Genomic DNA, 20046 nt, shown 5'->3' on the forward strand with positions numbered 1-20046 from the left:
CAGCCTCATTCATGAACATAGATGCAAGAATTCTAAACAAAATATTAACGAATAGGAATTTGATATGTATTTTAAAAAATACATCAGGGGGCCTGGCTGGCTCAGGCAATTAAGCATCTCCTTTCAGCTGAGGTCATGATCTTGGGGTCCTGGGATCAAGCCCCACATCAGGCTCCCTGCTCAGCAGGAAGTCTACTTCTCCCTCCCTTTTGCCTTTGTCCCTGTTCATGCTTTCTCTCTCTCTTAATCTTGAATAAATAAATAAAATCTTTTTAAAAAATGTATGCTGCAAGGGAGGAGCAGGCCAGTCAACAGAGACAAAGGCCTTGAAACTCCGGGGTTTTGAGCTTACATCAATTTTTTTCTTTTGGGTGAGTCCTAAGGACACAACATCTAGTGACAGGCCTGGATTATATAATAATTACCCAATTGTATTTAAAATGCCTACACCTGGTAGGAAACCACACATTATTGCTATTCTAGAGGTACAGGTCAGATAAGGACAGGTGGCTTTCTGTACAACACTTTCTGCAAGTACAGCACTTAACTCTTCCTCTGCCAGGATGTTGTCACTGCACACCAACTGCGAGATGGGTGGACTGGGGTGGTCCATGGGCAGTTGCTCCCTGTCAGGATGTCTGAGGTCCATCCTCTTGTCACTCATGCCTAACTTTGGCCTAACAGAGTGATCTAAATATCCAGAAGTTCCTCCATTAGTTAGATTGGCAGGAAAATTTAATATGGATAGGGTATTTCCCATGTTCTGTTAATGGTAGATTAACAGAACATAGCAGACTTAACAAAATGGCAAAATTCATGTAGCATTAAAACATTACTTGAAGAGGACACCTGGTTGGCTCTGCAGTGGAGAGTCAGCCTTCGGCTTAGGGCGTGTTCCTGGGATCCGGGATCGAATTCTGCATCGGGCTTCATGTGGGGAGCCTGCTTCTCCCTCTGCCTGTGTCTCTCATTAATAAACAAATAAATAAATCAAGGGATCCCTGAGTGGCTCAGCGGTTTGGTGCCTGCCTTTGGCCCAGGGCGCAATCCTGGAGTCCCAGGATCGAGTCCTGCGTTGGGCTCCCGGCGTGGAGCCTACTTCTCCCTCTGCCTGTGTCTCTGCCTCTCTCTCTGTGTGTGTGTGTGTGTGTCTATCATGAATGAATGAATGAATGAATAAATAAATCTTTAAAAAAACCTTACTTGAACTAGGAAGTCTGATGATACTGAAACAAAATATGAAACTTCCACAGGCATCAAAAAAGTTGAAATAGACAGCAATTGATTTTAGGAGATCTCCAAGTTGTCATAAATCAACAACCTTCTACTTATGTTAATACCTTGACTGAGTATTACAGTGCAAAGCACTCAACATTTAATAAAATAATTCCAACTGGTTAGGTAATAAAATATTTAAGACACACATACTCAGGACACCTGGCTGGCTCAGTCAGAAGAGTGTGCAACTCTTGATCTCAGGCTCGTATGTTTGAGCCCCACATTGGGTGTGGAGGTTACTAAATAATCTTTAAAACATAAAATATAAAACAAAATACACACGCTCATATTTTCAGACAACAGGAGGAAAAATGTACCACGATATTTTTTCTCCTATCAAGGCCCTATCATTTGAACACAAACCTGGAAGCGCTCCAGTGGCTCAGTTGGTGAAGTATCTGCCTTTGGCTCAGGTCATGATTTCAGGGTCCTGGGTTGGAGCCCCACATCAGGCTCCCTGCTCAGTGGGGAGTCTGCTTCTCTCTCTACCTGCTGCTCCCCCTGCTCGTGCTCTCTCTCTGACAAACAGAAAAAAAGAATCTAAACATAAACTTGGAATTCAGGTTTACAGGATAAGAACAAGACAAGAAGTATCAGATTACTGTAGAATAATGTTTGTTTCCCAAAGGAGGAAAAGCATAAATAACATGTTTACTTGGTGAGAGAGCTGAAATTTAAATTGTTTAAAGTAGCAGGTAAAATGAATACTATTGCAAATTATGTTATTTTTGAAGAGATGCTTGTAACTAGTGATATCAGAAGTATGTTCAGGAATGTTTTTGATACCTGTATTTATTACAAACAAATGGTGGGGCAGGATGGATTTATATTCAAAGTACCTCCTTTGTATTACATGTAACAAACCATACTTTTAAGTGAAATAATCAAAAAAAGGAAATAGGTGTATGATACATGATTTGGGGAGTAGTTGTAGAATGTAAACAAAATGTTGCAAGTATCTTTAGAGACTGTACCAGTTCTATTATATTGATGTATATATGTACAGTGCCTTGTAGAGTGGTAAAAATCGAATGCTATCTTTTTTTTTAAGATTTTGTTTATTTATTAGAGTGAGCATAAGAAGGAAGAGGGGCAGAGGGAGAGGGTGAAGCCGACTCCCCACTGAGCAGGGAGGGAGCCTGATGCAGGGCTCAATCCCAGGACCCTGGGACCACGACCTGAGCTGAAGGCAGATGTTTAACAGACTGAGCCACCCAGGTACCCCCAAATGCTGTCTTATCTTCACACAGCTGTTACTCATCCTATTTTCTGTATTACTTATAAATTGGAAATTTTACGGAGTATTTCAGGGACAAATACAAATTATTCAATTTGGACAGCCCAGGTGGCTCAGTGGTTTAGCACCCCTTTCAGCCCAGGGAGTGGTCCTGGAGACCCAAGATCGAGTCCCACATCCGGCTCCCTGCATGGAGCCTACTTCTCCCTCTGCCTATGTCTCTGCTTCTCTCTCTTTCTCTCTCTGTCTCTCATGAATAAATAAATAAAATCTTTAAAAAATTATTCAATTTAATTCCTTCTTTGCAGAAGAATTCCAGATATAATGTGAGATTTTATTTTTTAATACCTTGAGACCTAATATTTTAAAAAACTTTCAGAAATACAGTAGTTCTTTCAGATTTATGAATTATAAGTTTTCTGGGTATATATTCCATTTATTCCTTATGACTTTTTTCCTTATTTTTCTATGAAGCTTCAGGTTAATGACATGAAACTAACTGAACGTTTACATGGCTAACCCCTCGTGTATTTAGCAACAAGGAGGAGTAATTTTATCTACCTTATCCCCATCTAGCCTCTGCCCTAACATATATGTAATTTAATTTAATTTGATTTTGAAGCTGAAAACTAATTTATATTCTATTTTTACCAAATGTCCTGATTAGTTTACTGTTTCTCACCTCAAAGGACTGGACATATTATTTTGTTCAAAGTTTATTTTCTTATGGAATTTACAAAAATAAATAAAATATTGGTCTGATAAAGTCTCCTTTAAATTTGGAAAGCTTGTTTATCTCATACTTTACTCAGGAAAAGCAAACTAAAACCAAAGTAGTCAAACTATGAAATCAGATGTTCAAACTTTCTATTTGTAAAGTGAAAGGGAAAAATTACTTTATATTAAAATGTTTAGTCACTTTTATAATCCAACAAGGACAAATTTCTCAGTCATACACCTGAGAAATTTTTATGGAGTTTATTGAAAGTTAAAGCTTTGAGCAACCTGTTGTAAGTCAAATTATATAGTATATTAAAATCAGTGAAAATGTGAGTTTATTCATTTCAAAATGCCCTTTCTATTTTGAATATCTTAAAATACACATACAGAATGTTCACAGATTAATAGAGCATATGGAATTTATTAAAATAGGTTTGAATTGCTTCAGCACTATATAAAAGCAGATATTAAACCAATCATCTCTAATAATTACTTTCTCACTTGAAAATGTGTCTTGTCATACCTGGAGATTAGTAATAATTCAAGAGGAGGAGGGATCTATCCCCGAGAATTCTGTCTCAATTAACCATGTTTAAAATCTCATATTAGGGTTCTCTGGGTAATAGACCTCTGTGCTTCTTCCTCTGTCCTGTCCTGTTGTAAGTTGGTTTTCTTGCCCAAAATATGTTGTCAGAATTATCCTTGTCATGTTTTTAGTCGTCTTTTATTTGGATCTCTGCAGGAACCTGCTTACTAGTAAACCAGTCTTCAAAATAGAGTCCATTTTGTATGTTACGCTCAACCTGTACGTGGCAGTCTAAAACAGACTGGTTGATTATAGGAGTATTGGTAGGAAAGCATGTTCAATTATAGTAAATATTTAAAAGGCCAGGTTTCTTTTTTTATAACAGCTTTTTATTTTTTTAAGATTTATTTATTTGTTCGAGAGAGTGATCAGGAAGAGGAAAACAAGCAGATTCCCTGCTGAGTGGGGACCCCAATGCGAGGCTCAGTCTCAGTACCCTGAGATCACGACCTGAGCCAAAAATCAAAAGTCAGATGCCCCTATAACAGCTTTATTGAGACATTGGTCATATTCATTTGTCATGAATAAATAAATAAAAATCTTTTTAAAAAAAAAATCTTTTTTAAAAATTTAAAGATTTTATTTATTCATGAGAGACACACAGAGAGAGAGGCAGAGACACAGGCAGAGGGAGAAGCAGGCATCATACAGAGAGCCTGATGTGGGACTCAATTCAGGGTCTCCAGGATCACACCCTGGGTTGCAGGCAGCGCTAAACCGCTGCGCCACTGGGGCTGCCCTAATAAGAAAATTTTTAATGTGATTTACCATGTTAAGAGTGTAAAGAGAATCCACAAGAGCATCTCAGTAGTTGCAAAAAAAAATTAAAATAAAAAAAAATTAAAAATTACATAATTAAGCATCCCTTCCTGGTGGAATAATAAATACTCTTATCAAACTAGGAATAATTAAGATCAAGATCCCTTAATCTAAAAAAAAAAAAAAAAAAAAAAAGATCCCTTAATCTGACAGGGAATATTTACCAGGCTACTTATAGCAAATGTTATACTTACTAGTGAAGTGTTAAAAAATTTCTCTTTAGGGACACATGACTGTAGAGCATGTGACTCTTGATCTCAGAGTTGTGAGTTCAAGTCCCGTATTGGGCATACAGCTTATTTAAAAACATTTTTTTTCTCTTTAAAAATGAAAATGAGATATGAAAGCCTACTATCACAATTGCTATTCAGTAGTATAGTGGAGATTCTAGTCAGTGTAATAAAGCAAAAAATTTATAAAGATTGGAAAGGAAGAAATAAAACCAATTTGTTTTATTCACTGATGATGTATTTGTATACCTAGAAAATCTGAAAGAATCTTCAGATAAATTATTAGAATTAGTGAGTTTAACAAAATTGCTAGATTAAAGATTAGTTTTTTTAAAAAGCAGTTATGTTTCCATATATCAGTAATAAGTAGTTAGAAAATGAGATTTCAAAAATACCATTTAAATATATACCTTGGGGGCAGGGAAGCCCAGGTGGCTCAGCGGTTTAGTGCCACCTTCAGCCCAGGGTATGATACTGGAGACCTGGGATCGAGTCCCACATCCAGCTTCCTGCATGGAGCCTGCTTCTCCCTCTGCCTGTGTCCCTGCTTCTCTCACTCTCTCTCTGTGTCTCTCATGAATAAATAAAATATTTTTTAAAAAATATAAATAAATAAATATATACCTTGGGACGTCTGGGTGGCTCAGTGGTTGAGCATCTGCCTTTGGCTCAGGGCCTGATCTTGGAGTCCCAGGATCAAGTTCCGCATTGGGTTCCCTGCATGGAGCCTGCTTCTCCCTCTGCCTGCGTCTCTGCCTCTCTCTGTGTCTCTCATGAATAAATAAATAAATAAATTTTTCTAAAAAGTAAAGAAAAAATAAATATATACCTTGATGTAAATCTAACATGTATTAAACTTCTATATAGAAAACTAAAAAAAAAAAAAAAAAAAAAAAAAAAAAAACCTAAAATGTTGAGAGAAATTAAAGAAGACTTAAATAAAAAGATATATTCATGACTTCAGGCATAGTGTTGCAAAGGTGTCCATTTTCCCCAATTTATCTATAGGTGATTGAATGTAATCTCAGAGTCCTAATCCATCTGTGCACATACACATGCATGTGTGAAGTTTGTGCAAATTGACAAGCTGATTCTAAAATGTATGTGGAACTACAAAGAGCTAGGATCTCCAAGGTTTTTTTTTTTTTTTAATTTACTTATTCATGAGAGACACAGAGAGAGAGGCAGAGACATAGGCAGAGGGAGAAGCAGGCTCCATGCAGGGAGCCCGATACGGAACTCGATTCCAGGACCACAGGATCATGCCCTTAGCCAAAGGTAGATGCTCAACTGCTGAGCCACCCAGGCGCCCCCAAGGTATTCTTAAAGAAGAGCAAGGTGGAATGACTTATTGTCCTGGAGATTGGTACTATTACAAAGCTAGAGCATTCATGTGTGTGCTGCTGGCACAACATAGGCACATAGCCCATGGAACAGAATAGAGATCCCAGGAAGAGACATTCACATGTGTGGACACTTGTTCAATGACAAAAGTAGTTCTTCAGAGTAATGAGGAAAGAAAGGTTTTTGAAATAATGGTGCTGTGCTCGCTTCAGCAGCATACTGAAATAATGGTACTGAGTCAACTGGGTATCAATATAGCAGGGGTGGGGTCCCTGCCTCACTTGAAAAATGACCAGTATTACATTTTTTTAAGATTATATATTTTTAAAGTAATGTCTACATCCAACATGAGGTTCAAACTCACAACCTTGAGATCAAGAGTTGCATGCCCCTCTGAATGAGCCACCTAGGAACCCCAAAAATTATTGGTATTTTAGATCTAAATGTGAAAGCCAAAATGTAAAACTTCTAGAAGATAATATAGGAGAATATTAGGACCTTAGGGTAGAAGTCTTTAAATGAGATCAATAGAGTATAGAACACAATAACCATAGAGGAAAAGATTGATACATTGAACTATATTGAAATTATGAACCTCTGTTCATGAAAAAAATACAACTATAAGAAAATAAAAGGCAAACCACAGAATGGAAAGAAATGCTTACAGCACATATAATTGACCGAAAGCTTACATCTAGAATATATAAAGAACTGTAAGTCAATAGGAAAAAGATAGGCAGGGGCGCCTGGGTGGCTCAGTGGTTGGGTGACTGCCTTCGGCTCAGGGTGTGATCCCAGGGTGTCAGGATCAAGTCCTGCATCAGGCTCCCCATTAGGAGCCTGCTTCTCCCTCTGCCTGTGTCTCTGCCTCTGTGTTTCTCATGAATAAACAAATAAAATCTTAAAAGAAAAAGATAAGCAACCTAATAGAAAACAGGAAAGAGAATTAAAGAGATACTTTTTATTTTTTTATTTTTTTTTAATTTTTATTTATTTATGATAGTCATACAGAGAGAGAGAGAGAGAGGCAGACACATAGGCAGAGAGAGAAGCAGGCTCCATGCACCGGGAGCCCGACGTGGGACTCGATCCCGGGTCTCCAGGATCGCGCCCTGGGCCAAAGGCAGGCGCCAAACCGCTGCGCCACCCAGGGATCCCAAGAGATACTTTTTAAAAAGAGGATATTCAGATGTACAAAGAAATTGTGATAAGGTACCCAGCCTCATTAATAATAGAGAAAATGCAGATTAATACCACAAAGAGATATCACTCAAACCCTCTAAAAGTGGCTAATATTCAAACACTTAAAATATCAAAGATTGGAACATTTGTGAAGCAGCCAGAACTTTCTTATTCCATCACTTTGGGAAACTCTTTGGCTCTATCTACTAAAATTAAACATGTTGGGTACCTGAGTACAAAATGTCCTAGCAGCACTGTTCATATTAGCCAAGAACTAACTACATGCAGTCCTATTGCCCAACAACAAATGGAGCCAGTAGAATAACTGAATATTTCTACAAAAGAATACTATACCACAATGAACGAACTAAATGGATACACACGACCATGTGGATGAATTCCACAGTGTTAATTGAAAGAAGTGAGGAAGAAAAGTATATACTATATAATTACATTTTGCATTAATTTCAAAAGTCAAACTATGATGTTTGATATCAAAGTACGGTTGCTTTGGAGAGAAAAGAGAAAAATTTGTAAGGTGACACATGGGGGCTTCTGAAGGGTTAGCAGGGTTCTTTTGATATGGGTAGATTTTCCCCATGACTTCCCCAACTTTGTTGAGGTATAATTGGTGCACAGTAAACTGTATATTTTTAAAATGTATGGTTTGATCAGATATATGTGTGTGTCCATATACACATACACACCCATGAAACCATCACCACAGACTAGATTACAAGTATTTCTGCTTTCTCCCCTCCTCACCAGATTTCCCCAAGCCCTTTATAATCTATTCCTCCATCTATTCCAGGCTCCCAGCAACCACTGATCTGCCTGCTGTCATCACAGATTAGTTTACATTTTGTAGAATTGCACATAAATGGAATCATACTGTATATATGCTTTTTTGCCTGTCATCTTTTTTTTTTAAGGATTGTATTTATGTCTTTGTTAATGAGAGACCGAGAGAGAGGGAGAGGCAGAGACATAGGCAGAGGGAGAAGCAGGTTCCATGCAGGGAGCCTGATGTGGGACTCGATCCCAGGATTCTGGGATCACACCCTGAGCCAAAGGCAAACGCTCAACCACTGAGCTACCCAGGTGTCCCTTTTGCCTGTCATCTTTCATTTGGTATAACGATTTGGATTCATCCACTTAGTTGTGTGTCCCACAGTTCATGCAACATACCATAATTCTTTTTTATTGCTGAGCAGTAGTACCACATCATATGGACGTACCACAAAATCCATTTACCTGTTGAGGGACATTTGGATTGTTTACATTTTTTAGCTATTACAAAGAAAATTGGACATTTGTGTGCAAGGCTTTACATGGACAGATGATTTCATTTCTCTTAGATCATATGGTACATGAAGGTGTTTAACTTTTTAAGAACCATTGGTTTTGGGGTTTGTTTGGGTTTTTTTTAGATTTTATTTATTTGAGAGTGAGAGAGAGAGCACAAGCAAGGTGAGGGGCAGAGGACTAGCATACAAAATCTATACAGAACTTATCAAATTTAACACCCAAAGAACAAATTATCCAGTCAAGAAATGGGCAGAAGACATGAACAGACAGTTCTTCAAAGAGGACAGAAAATGGCCAACAGACACATGAAAAAATGCTCAACATCACTTGCATCAGGGAAGTACAAATCAAAACCACAATGAGATACCACCTCACATCAGTCAGAATGGCTACCATGAACAAGTCAGGAAACAACAGGTGTTGGCAAGAATGCAGAGAAGTGGGGACACTCTTCTGCTGTTGGTAGGAATGCAAGCTGGTGCAGCCAATCTGGAAAACATTGCAGAGGTTCCTCAAAAAGTTGAAAATAGAACTACCCTATGACTCAGCAATTGTACTACTGGGTATTTACCTCAAAGATACAGATGCAGTGATTTGAAGGGCCATGTGCATCCCAATATTTATAGCAGCAATGTCCACCATAGCCAAACTATGGAAAGAGCTCAATGTCCATCAATGTATGAATGGATAAAGATGTGATACACACACACACACACACACACACACAATGGAATACTAAGCCATCAAAAAAAAAAAAATCTTGCCATTTGCAATGACATGGATGGAACTAGGGGATATTATACTAAGTAAAGTAAGTCAGAGAAAGGCAATTATCTTATGATCTCACTGATAATGTGGAGTTAAAGAAACAAAACAGGATCTTAGGGGAAGAGAGGAAAAAATAAGATGAAATCAGGGAGACAAACCATAAGAGACTTTTAATCATAGGAAACAAACTGAGGGTCTCTGGAAGGGGGAGTGGTGACAGGACAGGGTCACTGGGGGATGGACGTTAAGGAGGGCACATGATGTAATGAACAGTGGGTGTTCTAGAAGACTGATGAATCACTGAATTCTACCTCTGAAACCAATAATATGTTATATGTTAATTAATTGAATTTAAATAATTTTTTTTTTTTAATTAGGCTACTGGCACAACATGGAGCTTGAACTCATGACCTTGAGATCAAGAGTCGCATGCTTTATGGGCTGAGCCAGCCAGGCGCCCCTGTGTACATTTTGATATATATATATAGTCCTCATATGTCTTTATTTAAGTACCTCATATATATGTTGAAGACAGAAATTAAGGATCGAGGCCTTTAACACCTTGTAGTGAATTCTGTGCAAAAACATACGGAGCCTTAGAGCCTTAGGGCACCTGGGGGGGTACAGTTGGTTAAGCGTCCGACTCTTGGTTTCAGTTCAGGTTGTGATCACAGGGTCATGGAATCAAGCCTCCTGTCAGACTCCATGCTCCAGAGTCTGAGACTCCCCTCTCCCTCTGCCCCTAGCCCCCACACTTGTTCTCTCTCTCTCTCTCTCTCTCTCTCTGAAATAAATAAATCTTAGGGGGAAAAAAGATACAGAGCCTTTAATAATTTTGATTTTGATTAACTAGTTCTGAATTTGCCAAAATATATACTTATCTTTAAGAAGGGGAAAAAAAAAAGAAGGAAATAGGTCGGGATGCCTGGGTGGCTCAGCAGTTGAGCATCTGCCTTTGGCTCAGGGCGTGATCCCAGGGTTCCAGGATCAAGTCCCACATCGGGCTCCCTGTGAGGAGCCTGCTTCTCTCTCTGCCTATGTCTCTGCCTTCTGTCTGTATCTCTCATGGATAAATAAATAAAATCTAAAAAAGAAAAACTTCTTTAAAAAATAAAAAAAAAAGGGACTAGGTCAAGTGTTTGGTGAAACTATGTCATGGGTAAATCCCCAAGCCAACCCAAGGAGATGAAGTTAAATATACTGTGTCCTCTTTATCCTAGCATTTTTATTAAAGACTGGCTGTTCATTGGGACACCTGGGTGGCTCAACGGTTGAGCATCTGCCTTTGGCTCAGGGCGTGATCCCAGGGCTCCAGGACGGAGTCCCACATCAGGCTTCCTCCATGGAGCCTGCTTCTCCCTCTGCCTATGTCTCTGCCTCTCTCTGTTGATAGATGATAGATAGATAGATAGATAGATAGATAGATAGATAGATAGATAAAAATATTTTTATAATACTGGCTGTTCAAATAGTACTGTGGGCTTAACTGAACAAATCTGAAGCTTAGGAAGGGGAAACCGTTTAGGAGGCACCAGTGGTAAACTGAGTCAGACGCCTTTATGTGATTCCAGGGTCAGCCCTGGAGTGTGCCCCTACCCTGCTCTTCCAGCAGGATTCTGACCCACACAGTCTGCCTTGGGATCCTGCATGCTTACCACTTACTGGGATGCATGGGCCTCAGATTCCTCCATATATAAAACGGGGATAAGTACAGCCCCCTTCCTATGGGTTTGTTGTGAAGTCAGTGAGATCCCGTTAAACACCTAGAACAGTGTCTGACACATCGATCTCCAGTCCCTATATGCGTGTTAGCCATCTCCATCTTCATCATCAACACATTATTGACGGTGTGTGTTGGTAAACAACTCATCAGCTTCCTTCCGCCTCCGTTTTGTCTTCCGTCAAATGACAGGGTTGAGTGGATGATCGCTGAGGCTTGTGTCAGCTCACACCATTATAATTGTGTGATGTGTACCACCTGTAAGTGGCTTCTGGGCCGCTCCCTGTCCTTCACTGTGCTGCCCAGATGGAGCGGTTGTGCCTCCCAGGGACAGGAGGGGCTGCTTCTGGGAAACCCTCTGGAGGAGAAGAGGTGACTGCATGTGGCCTGACTGGAGCATCTTGTTGCAGCATCTGCACTGGGGTGGGATGGGTAGTGTATTTATTGGAGCCACTGTGGAGCAAGGAGGGGTGATGGGACCAAAGTCCACCAAGGCCCGCACTTACTGATGGCAAGCACATCAGAGTGATGGCCATGGTGATAAGAGTTAACACTTACTGAGCATTCTCTGTGTGGGCAGGTGCTGTCCTCTTAGGTTGGTATTCTCATTACCCCCTTTTTACAGATGAGAAAATTGAGCACAGGAAGTTAGGGAGCTTGCTTATGGCCACACAGCTAGAAGGTGGCAGAGTTAGGAGTTGAACCTCCGTTTGTGATTCTTGCACCCATGCGCTTAACCATTACACTACACGCAGTCGATTCCAGGCAGGGAGTAATGCAGTTTCAATAACTAGACTACTTCAGATGAGTATATTCAGGCTTTTACGTTCTGTTTTGAAAAATGGCAAGCTTATGAGAAAGTTGGAAGACTCCTGTAAGGAAAAAGTATGCAGATTCAACACTTCTGCATGTAACCTCTTTCTCTAGTGATCTCCTTTAGGAAAAAGTAAATGGCAGACATTGTGATGCTCCTAAGGATGTCTCCTAAATGACAATAATACTGTTGTCACACACAAGAAGTAGAACATTGAGTACAGATTATTTTGAGTACAGATAATTTTTTTTTTTTTTTTTTATTTATGATAGTCACAGAGAGAGAGAGAGGCAGAGACACAGGCAGAGGGAGAAGCAGGCTCCATGCACCGGGAGCCCGACGTGGGATTCGATCCTGGGTCTCCAGGATCGCGCCCTGGGCCAAAGGCAGGCGCTAAACCGCTGCGCCACCCAGGGATCCCGAGTACAGATAATTTTAATAAACTTCTGTTTGTTTTGGACATATCAGATCTGTTAGATCATTGAAAGTGCCCTGCTGAAAAAAAAAAATCCTTATGAGGGGCACCTGGGCAGCTCAGCACTTAAGCATCAAACTCTTGATTTCAGCACAGGTCATGCTCTCAGGGTCGTGAGATCAAGCCCTGAGCTGGGCTCCTTGCTGACGTCTGTTTAGGATTCTCCCTCTACCACTTCCCCTTCTGTATGCTCTCTCTCTTACTCTCTCTCTTGTTCTCACTCTCACTCTCTCAAAAAAAAATCCTTCTCAAAATCTGACTTATTTTTTTTCTTATAGAAATCCTATTCCATGCCCATTGGCATTGAATTTCAGCGGAGATATGCAACGATTGTTCTGGAGTTGGAGCAACTCAACAAAGACCTCAACAAAGTTTTGCACAAAGTTCAACAATACTGCTATGAGGTAGGTGAGCTTTGCATAAAGTCCAACAGGATGGTATGAATTTCCCCTGAGGGCCTGTGCCCACCCCTCTTTTATTTGAAGCTAAATAGTTTCACATTTTAGAAAACTCAAACTAAAGCAACATCATTATAAAGTCCTTTAGTATAACCATATTTTACTACATTTTTACTCGTTACAGCATCAGCATCTGAGTGCTTTACACACAGCAAGCTCTTGACTCTGTTGACTTTTGTTTCAATTACAAATGGTATACCTCTTAAAAAAAAACTTTAGAAAAATCCAGAAAAATGATTACTCTTAAACTCTTAATTCCACTGTCCTTAAAACTGCATTTTGGTTTATTTCCCCTAGTTTTTTTTTATATATATGCCCTTTATCTCACAAAGTTATGGTCATGCTGTGTATATAATTTTGTTTCCTTCTTCTTTAGACTTTACATTAGAACTATAGATTCTTGAACTTCAAATATGTAGAGCATAGGGTTATTTGTGAATTATTAACATGTACATGAAATTATATATAGGAACGCAGTTCAATGATTTCACCTAAAATTTGATTTTCTTAAAACAAAATAAGAATTAAATGATTGCGATGAGTTTAGAATGCTCCAGCACTTGCATTTTTAGAGGTTTAATGTTTCCAGTGAGCCACCTCAATTTATGAAATGAGGCTCTTCAGCAGCTCTTTATGACTCTAGCTTCCTAGTTAAGTCCCAGAGATCTGCCACCAGCCACGTTATCAATCCACCTGTTTTGAACCGAGGGAAATGAACTGTGGTTGCCGCTAACTAAACTCTGAGGATATTTTGATCATTCCTCTACCCATCTATTATAATTTATTTTTTTTTTATTTTCCTGGTAGTTGCCACCCACATAGCAATAAGTGTTATCCTAGCAAATCGATTTCCCCCTCCAGACTAGCAACTAACCCATGAGAGACACAAACCAAGCAATCTAAGACAGCACATAACAAAGCTGATGACACATGTAGAAATGGGCTGCTCATCAATCTTTTTGTGTAATTGCAGTATACACACAAGGCCTGTTGTGATAGGCTCATTTTCCAATGAAGTAAAATGACTTAATTTTTACAAAGCTCTTGGGGAAGTACAATATTGATTTTATTTTTTAAAGATTTATTAATTTGAGAAAGAGCATACATGCATAAGCAGGGGTGGGGAGGGGGAAAGAGGGAGAGAGAATCCCAAGGAGACTCCCTCCTAAGCATGGAGCCTAATACAGGGCTCGATCCCACAACCCTGAGATCACAATCTGAGCCAAAACCAAGAGTCAGATGCTTAACTGACTGAGCCACCCAGGTGCCCCTACAATACTGATTTTAAAATAAAAGCAGGGATCCCGGGTGGCTCAATGGTTTGGAGCCTGCCTTCGGCCCAGAGTGTGATCCTGGAGTCTGGGATCAAGTCCCACATCGGGCTCCCTGCATGGAGCCTGCTTCTCCCTCTGCCTGTGTCTCTGCCTCTCTCTCTCTGTGTCTCTCATGAATAAATAAATAAAATCTTTAAAAATAAATAAATAAATAAATGCAGAGAATTCTATGATTAAGCAGTTCTGTTCCTAATATATATATCAAATACGTATGTGAACTTGTATTTACCAAAAGATATGCATTAGAATGTTCATAGCCCCTAAAAACAATTCGAATTTTTTTTTGAAGTATTAGAGACAAGGTTATTCATTGCAGCATTCCTGGAAATTGCCAAATATTAGGAAAAACATAAATGCCCATACATAGAGAATTGGCTGAATATCTTAGGGTACGTTCACACCATGGAGTGCCTTGCTGCTGTAAGAATGAACGAGGAAGCTCTCTCTATTTCCTGATACGGAGTGATTTCCAGGATATATTAAGTACAAAGGTATATATTTTAAGTGTTACCTTTGGAGAAAAGAGAAATATGTAAAAATAAAATTAACACATAACTGCTTAGGTTTTTGAGAATGAACACAGGAAGGATAAACTAGAACTAACTTGGGGGTGGGGCAGCTATTGGGGAGTGAGGGGGAGTGACATTTCTCTGAGTGTGTATTTCCTCAACAAATACAGATGAACTCTAAAATGGAATATAAGTAGAAATAAATGAACCCAACTCTGTGTCAGAGGAATGACATAAACACTAAAGGAGACAAAAATGAATCCAAATGACCTAAACTTAGTATTTTTAGACCTTTAGTCTGAGGGTAAATCGAACTTTAAATAAACATTGACCTCTGGTTAGTAAGGTTTTTGCTCCTGGTGATGTGGAATCACAGTCCTGAAACTCTGCATTCCAGGATGGAGCAAATGAGAAACTAAGTATATTGTGGACCAGGGAGGTCTGCTCTCTTGCCTCTGGAGGAGGCAGCTCTGAAGAAGGGGAGACTACGACGAACCCCGTGGTGTTGGCTCAGAATAGGAGACTTGGTCTGACTCCAAGATTCATTTTCTTTCTGGGACACAGATACAAGTGTGTATGTATGTGTATAGGCACATGCCGAGAGAGCCCAGAAGCACACACCCTGATGGCAGTGAGCACCCCCAACACCCCATCTTGGCTTTCAAATGCTGCTCTCCAATAAAAGGAAGCAGAGCTTGAAAAAGCGACTGATCCCAGAGCCTGAGCAGAGAAGGTTGAGGAACCCCAGGCCATGTTGCTGTGCCCCCAGGTTAAGGTAATGTGTCCAGTGGAACCAGCTAGACAGAGTGGGTCCCCACTGACTAGATCTGGGGCATTGTGGGCTTCAGCATAAGTAAGTATGCTTGGAGATGACAGCCTTTTGAATAAAGTAAGAATCCATGAGTCCTTACTAACATTCACTAAGTAACCAGTGAACTTTTAAGGAAAACTTCTTAGGGTAAAATATCAGCTAGTAACTGTAGAAGGAATGATAGGAGTGAGACAAAGGGCATCTGGGAGCCATCACCCTAATAACCAGTAACATCAAGACCCATGGTAACCTAGCAGATAAATGTGTGATGGCAAGGAGCCTCCAAATCTTTCTTCACAAGTGCTTACTCATTACAAAGGGGAGGATCCTGTTCAGGTTGGGGAGGTGGATCTGGCCAGCACCTGACTGGCTCAACCACGTGGTAAGAGGTAGCACTGCCCATATCGGGGCAGATCGACATCAGGTGCCTCCTGACCATGATGCCCTGAGCAAGAACTCAGCATCACTCTTAACAGTGTTCCTCCCCAAAAATGTATAACTTCAGTGTAATCATGAGGAAACACACACCCATGTTGAGGGACAGCATACAACATAACTGACTGGTACTCTTCCAAAATATCAGGGTCACAAAAGAGGAACTGTTCCAGAATAAACAAATCTACAGAGACATGGCAACCAGATGTTTTCATGAGGGAGAGCTATGTGTAGGACACTGTTGGGATGGATGATGGAACGTGCATGTGCCCTGTTAGGAGATGGTCTTCGGGCACCTGGTGGACTCAGGTGGTGAAGTGTCTGTCTTTGGTTCAGGTTATGATCCTAGGGTCCTAGGATCAAGTGCCGCATAGGGCTCATTGCTCAGCAGGGAGTCTGCTTCTCCCTCTCCCTCTCTCTTCCCTTCCCCGCTTATGCTCTCTTTCTCTCTGCCAAATAAGTTTTTTTTTTTAAGATTTTATTTATTAATTCATGAGAGAGAGAGAGAGAGAGAGGCAGAGACACAGAAAGAGGGAGAAGCAGGCTCTATGCAGGGAGCCCAACACGGGACTCGATCCCAGGACCCCAGGATCACACCCTGGGCCGAAGGCAGATGCTAAACCACTGAGCCACCCAGGGATCCCCTAAATAAATTTAAAAAAAAAAGAATATGGTCTTCTATTAGTGATAAATTTCCCGATTGTGACAGTTGCCCTGTGGTTATGTGAGAGAATATCCTTGTACTTAGGAAATGGAAGCTGGAGTAATTTAGGGGTAAAGAGGCTCAGTGTTTGGAGCTTATTCTCAAAGAGCCTAGGGGAAGACATTATATCTATGACACGGAGGGAGAGCAAATACTGCCACACAGAATAAACCATAATCAGTGAATCTGGATAAAAGGTTTCAAGATACTTTTGTTCTGTTCCTTTTTAGAAGTTTGAAATTATATCAAAATTAAAGGTTGCCAAAAATATAAAACAAATCAAGAAAACTGTTGGAGAAAATCACTTCTAAGGTCGGGTGAGGCCCATTTTCATTATAAGTGCTAGTTTCATAACAATCCACAACCAAGAAAACAAGGCACAAACACACAGAAAACATTCTGGCCTTATGAATGTACATCTGATGGTCGAATCCTCTGTTTCCAGCTTGCTCCAGACCAGGGCCTGCAGCCTGCAGACCAGCCCACAGACATGAGACGGAGGTGTGAGGAGGAAGCACAGGAGATTGTCCGGCATGCCAACTCCTCCACTGGACAGCCCTGTGTTGAGAACGAAAATCTGACAGATTTAATCTCCAGGCTTACCGCTATTTTATTACAAATTAAGGTACATCTCAGAGAAAAGGTTTTCTTAGTTTCAACACCTACACAAACTAATTTGTTGCTAAACAATTTTAATACACAGATTGTATTGGGTGTGTCTGTATTTGAACTATAATTTAACTAAATTTTGAACTATTTCTTCCTTCAGTGTCTGGCAGAAGGAGGAGACCTGAATTCCTTCGAGTTCAAATCACTTACAGATTCATTAAATGATATCAAGAGTACGATAGATGCTTCTAATATCAGGTAATTGGTCAGGTGGACCCTAATCATTTCTAGAAGTTCATGGTGATTTTCAGTACAAGTTTTAAGAATTAGGCATATTTGTGAAGCATTCATATAATTTTTATCCTGTAAGGAAATTACAAGAGAGCTCTTCAGTTATATCCCATCTATAGACAGAGATTTCACACCGATTTTGTTTATGTTTGGGTTTGGGTTGGAGGTTCCGCTGAGTAGTTTCCCCAGTCTGAGAGCGAGCCTTCCCCTGCCCACACTCCCACGGTTCCTTTGCCCCTTCCAGTGTGTGTGTGTGTGTGTGTGTGTGTGTGTGTGTGTATATATATATATATATATTTTTTTTTTTTTTTTTTTTTAAATTCATGAGAAACACTCAGAGAGAGAGGCAGAGACACAGACAGAGGAGAAGCAGGCTCCATGCAGGAAGCCTGATGTGGGACTCGATCCCGGGACTCCAGGATCACACCCTGGGCTGAAGGCAGGCACCAAACTGCTGAGCCACCCAGGGATGCCCTCCAGCAGCTCTTCCCATCGCCACTGTTGCAGACTGGGAACTGATGGGATGGGAGCTTTCGTCCTTCCTTGGGATCATTATCTTAGCTGGGCTTGGGACTAAAACTCAGCTCTTCCTTTTTAAAAAGTATTTTCCTAACATAGTGAAATAAAGCAGTTAACCATGTGCCTTTTTCAGTTGCTTTCAGAATAATGTGGAAATCCATGTTGCCCACATTCAGAGTGGCCTGAGCCAGATGGGAAACCTGCATGCCTTTGCAGCCAATGACACCAACAGGGACTGAGCCGACTTCATGGCTCCAGCAGCATAAGACGCTGTTCTTCCTTCACACAGGCTTCCAACACCAAATAACCCAAGTGCTGGGAAACAGATAAGGCATTTAACATACTGTACTGCTTCTTAAACCAGCGTTGCTGACCAGCATTCTATTTATTTTCCTTTTATTACTCGGCTGCAGTAGCATTGCTTACGTTACATGTTTATTAGCAAGTATTTTTAAACTGAACATGTCTGAACGTAATACACTTTCATGGAAGAGTGTGCTGACCCTTTTCTGAACGTGCATGAATTCAGGCCGACAGGCGCAGATAGCAGCTTCAGGGGAGAACATGCAGAAACGCGGTCTTCTTGCATGTCTGTGGCACGGTGTGGAAGCTCTGACCAGATGACAGCTCAGGCTCCCTCAGCTCGTCACTCTCTGTCTTTGAAAGAGGTCACCCTCGAGAGATGGCACGTCCACCCTTGGAGGAAGCCACTGGAATATAGCTGGGAAGTATGGACTTAAGTATACATGATGGGTACTTGCGGTATGACATGGGTCTAGAGATCATTTTATAATAATAAATATTTTAATTTATCATAATTTATAAAAGAAACCTTTGTTGTTTGTCTTTTGAAAGAAAATGAAGGAGCAGGAAAAAAATGACTTGCAAAATGCTAAATTTCAGCAAGTGGATTTGGCATGACTTTCCCGTCAATTCAGGGCAAAAAGTGCTATTGTTATGAGATTTATTTAAAAGACTGATAACACACTATTTTCATATTTTGTTTATTTGCACAACTTTTGAACCAGATGACTGGTTAAAATCCAACCATACACAATTTATAAAGTCAAAAGATTTTATAAGGAAAACAAATATAATAACCAGTGCTGTGAAATGCAGAAAAAAAAGGTTTGTATTTGGTTGTGGGGTTTTTTGTTGTTTTTGGTTTTTTAAAGGAAAAACCCTGCCTAAAATGTTAATCTTGTAAAAAGTGTGTATTTGGAATTTTCTTTGTTTTAATATAGAATATTATAAAGTCAAACTATAATAAAATTGTTTTCAGATTTGGAGTTTAAGATATAGCTGTAGAAGTGGCTTTGATTCTTTTAGATGTCTCATAAGATGGGACTTTTTATATGTTAATGTATAATAAAACTAAAACAAGATTATTTTCCATTTGAAATTTTTGTATAGTTTAAAAATGCTTCCATATTCTTTGTTGGTATGGTGCCACTGCAAAACTTTAGTGCAGAGTTTATATTTAGCTAAACTGTTATGTTAATTAAGAAATGCATAAATCCTTTATTCTTAATATTTGTAATTCTAAATAAATTGATCTATGAAAAGTAATATTGACTACCATTTTCATTTGATTAATACAAGTCGGTAAGTATCCCTTCAATTTAAAAAAATTTAAGGGGGGCACCTGGGTGGCCCAGTGGTTGAACGTCTGCTTTTGGCTCAGGTCATGATCCCGGAGTCCCATAATGGAGTCCCACATCAGGGTTCCTGCAAGGAGCCTACTTCTCCCTCTGCCTATGTCTCTGCTTCTCTGTGTCTCTCATGAATAAATAAATAAAACCCTTTTTTTTTTTAAAGATTTTATTTATTTATTCAGAGAGAGGCAGAGACCCAGGCAGAGGGAGACGAGGCTCCACACAGGGAGCCTGATATGGG

At 39.9% G+C, this 20046-nt stretch overlaps 1 protein-coding gene across 4 annotated transcripts in view; it reads left to right on the top strand.

Annotated features, from left to right (window-relative positions):
• LIN9 (lin-9 DREAM MuvB core complex component) overlaps positions 1 to 19719 on the top strand; it is an 80048-nt gene extending 60329 nt beyond the window's left edge. For all 4 annotated transcript variants that reach the window (XM_025430663.3, XM_025430662.3, XM_025430664.3 and 1 more), the window contains 4 exons: positions 12760 to 12885; positions 17177 to 17356; positions 17501 to 17598; positions 18284 to 19719. In XM_025430663.3, the coding sequence (XP_025286448.1) occupies positions 12760 to 12885; positions 17177 to 17356; positions 17501 to 17598; positions 18284 to 18389 (510 nt within the window). In that variant the 3' untranslated portion in view covers positions 18390 to 19719. The remainder of the gene's footprint in view (positions 1 to 12759; positions 12886 to 17176; positions 17357 to 17500; positions 17599 to 18283) is intronic.
• The last annotated feature ends 327 nt before the right edge of the window (positions 19720 to 20046 follow it).

Source organism: Canis lupus, chromosome 7, assembly GCF_003254725.2.
Source record: "Canis lupus dingo isolate Sandy chromosome 7, ASM325472v2, whole genome shotgun sequence".
NCBI classification, from domain to species: domain Eukaryota; kingdom Metazoa; phylum Chordata; class Mammalia; order Carnivora; family Canidae; genus Canis; species Canis lupus.